This window comes from Macrobrachium rosenbergii, chromosome 42 (genome assembly GCF_040412425.1).
Source record: "Macrobrachium rosenbergii isolate ZJJX-2024 chromosome 42, ASM4041242v1, whole genome shotgun sequence".
Classification (NCBI taxonomy): Eukaryota; Metazoa; Arthropoda; class Malacostraca; order Decapoda; family Palaemonidae; genus Macrobrachium; species Macrobrachium rosenbergii.
In genome coordinates, this window is record NC_089782.1 from 27,665,329 (window position 1) to 27,672,671 (window position 7,343).

General features: G+C 38.8%; 1 protein-coding gene across 1 annotated transcript; it reads right to left on the reverse strand.

The window, feature by feature from the left end:
- Positions 1–6,475: 6,475 nt before the first annotated feature.
- On the reverse strand, positions 6,476–7,015 carry LOC136827771 (uncharacterized). Its single transcript, XM_067085231.1, has one exon. It carries the CDS (start codon positions 7,013–7,015, stop codon positions 6,476–6,478), a length of 540 nt encoding a protein of 179 aa, XP_066941332.1.
- Between the last annotated feature and the right edge of the window lie 328 nt (positions 7,016–7,343).

Genomic DNA, 7,343 nt, shown 5'->3' on the forward strand with positions numbered 1-7,343 from the left:
ATAGATCTGATTTTGCAGTTTAATGAAATCGCTCGCTTTTGCTTTCTCGTTCACTTATCAGAATGGGAGAGAGAGAGAGAGAGAGAGAGAGAGAGAGAGAGAGAGAGAGAGAGAGAGAGAGAGAGGGGCGTGGTCGGGATATGTATTTTTATTCGCGGTCGTTGATATCGGGTTAATTAATTTACGGTGCATTAGTTTAGTTAAGTAATGAATGGTTATGAATGAGATTTATCTGCGGACTTAATGAACGCATCCGTAATTATTTGAATTTTGAGCCGGGGGCTCTGAACAGAGCATTACTTTGATGATTGCAGGAACTGCAAGCAGAAAATTAATGTGTGTATATATGTATGTTGGTGTGTATATAGTTATATAACTCTTAGTATTATTGTGCGAAGGTTCGAATCCATCTAGGGAACTGAGAGTTTTTCGTTTTATTTCCCATTGAGATTCAAGGGTTTCAGTGATGAAAGGATCCAAAAATGCAGACTGAGAAGGTGAAAGGCATTGTGGCTATTGACATTACTCTTGCGCATTTTCACAAACACACACACACACAAACAAATATAATTAATGTAATGCGTTTATGTGTGTGTGTTTAAAACGTGTGTATGCCCTTATCAACGCATTTATGAATAAGAAGTCGGCATCTCAGCAAACAAGCAAGCCTTTCCTCATACGCATGTGCGCATGTTGGTTTGATGTGCGTTCTTAATTAAGTCGCCACACTTGTTTGTCTTACTATCTTGTATCTCTGGAACAGCTGCCCGCTCTCTCTCTCTCTCTCTCTCTCTCTCTCTCTCTCTGTAAATGTATATATATATATATATATATATGTATATATATATATATATATATATATTATTATTATTATATATATATATCATATAAATATATACATATATATATACACACACACACACACACATATACATATATATATATATATATATATATATATATATATATGTATATATATATATATATATATATGTATATACATACTATAATCTCTTAGAAGGTATTTCTCTTGTGTTGCGAGACGTTGTCAGCCACATGCCATTACAGTGGCTGCGACCACCCACAATTGACTAACTGCTAAGTAAAACGTATTTCTTTTTTTGCACGGGTAGATTATGAATGATAAACCTCCGGGATTATATAATAGTAATATAACGTATTGGTACTCAAACGGACATTCGAAACAATTCATTAGGCCCATACGTTTCTTTCTATTTAAAGAAGGGTTTAAAATGCTTGTCATTCTTTCTTTATCCACAGCTCTTACTCATCCACCACCTGTCGCTGTCTGTCTATTTCGCCGCTTGTGGCGACAAGAGGGTCGCTGAGAATGAGCCATGCCCTTTACTAAAAGTGCCCAGATGTATTGAATTTTGGCCCATCGTAAATTCTCTCTCTCTCTCTCTCTCTCTCTCTCTCTCTCTCTCTCTCTCTCTCTCTCTCTGCTTAATTTTTTTTTTTTGTTTTTGTTTTCACTCCATCTGCAGTAAATTTCAAAATGGCAGTATGTTCCAAGTTCACATCTGAGTCATTATTTTTGCCAATTTCAGAAATCACCTGAAGATATAGGGGTTTGTAATGGCGGGCCGAGAGAATGTGAGTTACGACCAAGATTCAATTTTCTTTTAGGTTTACAGCCATTCAAGGGTCATAATTTCTCGTTACATACTCAGTTATAAATATATTTTAGTATTTTTATTTGCATTTGCGTATTCAGATTTTGAATAAGTATCTTGACTGGCGTCACCAACCCGTTCAGACAACAGTGGGTCTGGAAATAATGTAAAAAAATAGATCATGATACGTCAGTTGTCGCTGACATTTAACCTACCATGCCACCCAGATGAGGACCTGGTGGCATGAGTCTACTAGCATCCTGTATACTGTATGAACACCATGTGTACAGATGCTGCATGGTCCATCTTTTCTATGTAGAAGTAATGAAAAAAGGACAGTTAACCATTTAGGGAGAAGCCTATGGAATTGTCAGATCAATAGCCTTCACCAGCCCAGGCCCGAAGGAGAGGAATGAACACCAGACCTGTCTCTTGAGAAGGAGAAAGAGAAGCTACTTTGCTGTAAGGGGAAGTAGGGTCAAGAAGCGCGCCAAGGTCAACGGGGTCACTAATCAGGTGATTTGCCACTGATTCAAACCTACGGAGGAGGGAGGCCGGGAAGGAAGCAACCAGAATCTTAGACCAGTATTCAGAAAAGCTATTGATAAGCCAAAATAGATCTTTACTGACCAGGATGAGGAAAAATGCTTTGCAGATTCAATCATTTGCACAGCGTGATATCTCCAACACAAGTTAGAGTTAACTATAAACTGCTAAGGGTTTGATAGGCATGGAAGCATCCATTTCATTTTCGTCAGACACAACTGAGGAATCCGATGACAGACGAAACCTATATTCACTGTATCTTGGAGTCAGTTAAATTGAATCATTCATAGGTTCTCCATTTAGGTTAGGCTTGCAAGGTCACAGATAATAAAGAAAGCAATCGCTATCCAGGATTAAAAACAAAACAAGAGAGTATTCGGAAACTTATAATAAATCCATTCTTTATGCTGTCGGTGTACATAAGCATTCTCATTTTATTCGTACGAATTTGATCTGTAAACCCAGAGTGTAATCGATTGTTAATTTGGTTTAAAGGCCTGCTCTTGATCTATGCATTACTTTTTCGTTAGTTTCCAATGTCGTGTTCTAAATAATGCAACTGAATACTTCTAGTACCTCAAACTTTTAGTCTCATTTCTTAGTACAGTGTAACTACATTCCTTGTTGTACTTTTTGTCAGTGTAATAATCTTTCAAATTTCTTTTGCTTGGTGTTTATTTACTGAATTTTTTCCTTTGGTTAGCATCAGCCGTTCACTATTACGATATTACAAAAGTCTTGAGTCAGATCATAACTACGCAGTGAGTAGATATTATGCAAATCCCTTTTTCTAAGAACAGTGATGTAACGCATTCACTGTCAGCTGGAGTTCACAGAGCAGAACTGGCGTCACCGAAATTAATATATCTCTAAATGAGAGAGAGAGAGAGAGAGAGAGAGAGAGAGAGAGAGAGAGAGAGAGAGAGAGAGAGAGAGAATACGCTTTAATTCATATCACTTCCAGCAGATGAAAACTGTATCTTTAAGATATATCTAAATAAAAAATAAAAAAAAGAATCGCCTCTTCTGATCCTCGCCCGAAACTCCCCATCCGATCCTGTGGAAGGAACTTATTGGTGGAAGGACCCTATAAGCTCCTCCCGTAGGACTCGAAGAGTCGCGGCAGCCGAAGGATCTTTTTTCCAATCTCGGAGGCGAACCGCCTCATTGAAATACACCAAAGAAGAAGAAGAAGAAGAAGAAGAAGAAGAAGAAAGGAGGAAATAGATTAAAGAAGCCAACCGTCGAACGGTTATAAAATGGGGACCGTTTCTATTACCGTGCCTCATTCTTAAACATTGAGATGCTTTTTGAGTTGGAAGTTTATTCTCTCTCTCTCTAGTTTCGAAGGGATTATTTTATCTCGGAAGCTCCCATCTGTGGTGGGGGACTTTTATGCGGTGATATAAAATCGAATGTAATTTTCAAGCTGTTGGATATTTTAGAGCTTAAATTTCACAGCTCAGCTTATTCAGTGCAGTACAAACCAGCAACGCCAGCAGCTTGGTAATCCTCATACTAAGCTAAATACAGAATGTAGAAATGTAGAATTAAGAAGCATATAAAATTTCAGCATCAAGTAGTCGTGATATATCCCAAAATACCACACCATAAACTAACCCAGAAGATAAAGAAAATCATTAATATAATAATGAAATGAGAAATACCCAAAGAAGGAAGTTATCAGAAGAGAGTGAGGCGTCTGAATATTATGGCGGGCCAGACGCTCCGAAGCCGTTATGACGTTGGAGGCTCCCGGTTTGTTTACAGCGGGAAGAGGAAGAAGAAAAGAAAAGAAAAAGAGGAGGGGGGGAGGAGAGGGGTAAACGGGAAAAAAGGAGTGGGAAAAGAAGTCGATAATGATTTGAGAGAGAGAGAGAGAGAGAATCATCTGATGATGGTCTCTCCTTTCAAGGTCTGGAGAGTGCTATTCCGTTTCCATAACCATTTTCATTTGCATTTAGTTTTACTTTGGTGTTAGAGAGAGAGAGAGAGAGAGAGAGAGAGAGAGAGAGTTAGTGTTTTTATGGGGAAAGACGAAGTCAATTTTACGTGAGAAACTAAGAATATTTTTAACTATATAATTACATTAACCTCGATGTACACATTTGATTGTTTTTCCATGAATGGAATATATATATATATATATATATATATATATATATATATATATATATATATATATATATATATATATATATATATATATATATATATATATTACATACACATTTCCGATCCCCTTACATAGTGACTTCAGAGAAATAACAAGACTATGGTCATTGTGAAATTCGTATTCTATTTAAGGAATCATGGATGAACCCTCTGTGCAGGAAACTTCCATACCATTCGTCATATCATTTCCGCACACAGGAGACTCGTCAGCCCGACATTGAACACCCACTTCATTCCGCACGCTGCAGAATTCATTTCGTCTTTCACTCTATCTATCTATCTATCTATCTATCTATCTATCTATCTCGAACTGTGCATAAATCCTTTAGCAACCCATCATCCTCCATTCTTTCCACTTGATCGAACCATGTCAGGAACAATTTAATCCTTTCTCTATCCTATTCTGATCTTTATACCAGTTCTGTGTATATCAACATTTCTTACCCTTTTAGTCATAACTGTAATGCATGTTAATAGCTTAAATCTATTTTATTTTATTCTCATTCAACATCAGCTTCATGCGGGTAGGCAAGAGAGAGAGAGAGAGAGAGAGAGAGAGAGAGAGAGAGCTATGCATTTAATTCGCAAATGATAGAGAAAAGGCCTTAGCTCAGGACATTAGCACAGCTTACGAGGAGAAAAGATAAAAAAAAAATATGAAACGTAAAACAATATGATAATACAAGAGAAAGCCTTCACGAAGAAAACTGAGTGTAATTAAGACGAAGTGGAATCCTTCTCCAGGTAATGATGTTAATTTGACTACGAGCAGCAATTTAGACAAGAAGAGAATAAAGAATGTCCTCATTCATATCGTCCCTTCAAGAACGGTGTGCTTTGCGAGGATGCGTTGCGGGGGCCTTGCAGTGAAGACAAATGGGATTAAAATTATTCTTCTTTTCTTTTTTTTTTTTTTTTTTGGAAGCTGCGCTCAACTGCGCGAGGGGGAAACGACCCCCAAGAGCTTAATTTGAAGGCGATGAAGACATTTGTCGAAAACTTGCAGGAGATGAAAGTTAAATCTTTGGCTGTAAGATAATCACTTCTAGAGTATTTATTTTTAAATATATATAATATATATAATTATATATAATATATAGTATATACTGTACATATATATATATATATATATATATATATATATATATATATATATATATATATATATATATATATATATATATATATATATATATATATATATATATATATTTTTATTACCCCACTCACATGTAAACACGTGAGTATGTACGCATGTGTATTTTCCTACGACTCGTGGCGTAGAATTTATTAACATAATGACGCTGTCATTTGCATATCTCCTCTTATCTTGATAATTCCGGGGGTTCTTGGTCAATTCCTACCTTTCTTTTTTCAGACACTTTCCTAACGTTCTGAAATGTACATATTTATTGTTTGTTTTTTGTGGCGTTATTGAAATATCTCCGCGATTTTGGGTGATTTCATTTAAATTGTAAAATCTAGAATCAGTTTCTCAATTTATTGTTAATTTTTCTCGAGTTGTTTCTGTTTTTTCATTACTTCATTTATTTGACTATTCATTGTACTCCTCAGGCTTTCTCTTATCCTTCATCATTACCCAAATTATTAGTATGATTAGTTTTAACTTCTTAACGCGCAACTTTGGTATTTGATAATTTCTCTCTCTCTCTCTCTCTCTCTCTCTCTCTCTCTCTCTCTCTCTCTCTCTCTCTGTACATCTTTGGCTCGCCGTCCTGACGTACATGGTCATTGCCCCTCCACCCAAGTTTCCAGACTCCTGGCTTTACATCAGAAAACTCCTCTCAGACCTATGCGCAGGAAAGCCAACATAATCGAGCATCCTTTTCAGACATCTTCCAAGCTCCTCCTCCTCCTCCTCCTCCTCCTCCTCCTCCTCCTCCAAGCTCCGCTATTACAAATACTACTACTACCGCTCCTGCTCTCCGCGTAGTACCTATCTGCCACAAACTTCCTCCTCTCCCTCCCGAGGATTTAGCTCCGTTCTTTTCTCCCCAGCAGTGGCTGCGTTATCCCCACAGCAGCAGCCGTCTTCTCTTCGGCTTTTATGCAGAACTGCGTTCGATGATGATGGCGCCGTAGACGAGCAGTAGTCGTTAGGACGGATGAAAAACCGCGAAGAGGTGATAAGGAGGAGGCTTCCATATCCCGGGAAAGGGAAAGAATAGGGGCGGTTTTCTGGGTGGGTGGGTGGGTGGCTGGAGGGACGAGTTGGTTGATGGGACGAATTGGCTGGAGGGTCGAGTTGGTTGATGGGACGAATTGGCTGGAGGGTCGAGTTGGTTGATGGGACGAACTGCCTGGAGGGACGAGTTGGTTGATGGGACGAATTGGCTGGAGGGTCGAGTTGGTTGATGGGACGAATTGGCTGGAGGGTCGAGTTGGTTGATGGGACGAACTGCCTGGAGGGTCGAGTTGGTTGATGGGACGAATTGGCTGGAGGGTCGAGTCGGTTGGTGGGACGAATTGGCAGGAGGGTCGAGTTGGTTGGTGGGACGGATTGGCTGGAGGGTCGAGTTGGTTGATGGGACGAATTGGCTGGAGGGACGAATTGGCTGGAGGGACGAATTGGCAGGAGGGACGAGTTGGTTGGTGGGACGAATTGGCGGGAGGGACGAATTGGTCGTTATATTCATTTTTCCTTTTTGCTAGACGGAAGAAGATTTATTTGCCTTACGTGCAGTTAGGGCTGTAGAGACGAATGAATCTTTGTTTTTTGGGAAAGGTCAGAGGGTCGTATTCTTCTTAGTCCTTTCTCTTGACAGAGCAGCATTTAAGATAGTTAATAATTTTTTTCCTTGGGCAGAACGATTCACTTGAGAACAAAAGCAGGGGGCAGACCGTCATGCACATGCAGTGGCTGCTTTTCTCCAATAAATTCTCGGGGAAGTTAATTTTTAGTGTGATTTTCCACAAGGCTCTTGTCATTTCCGTAGTTTTATTTTCTCGTTATGAAATTCAAGA

Excerpts from the sequence above, each read along its gene's own strand:
- LOC136827771 (XM_067085231.1), bottom strand. The coding sequence starts at position 7,015 with ATGAATATAACGACCAATTCGTCCCTCCCGCCAATTCGTCCCACCAAC.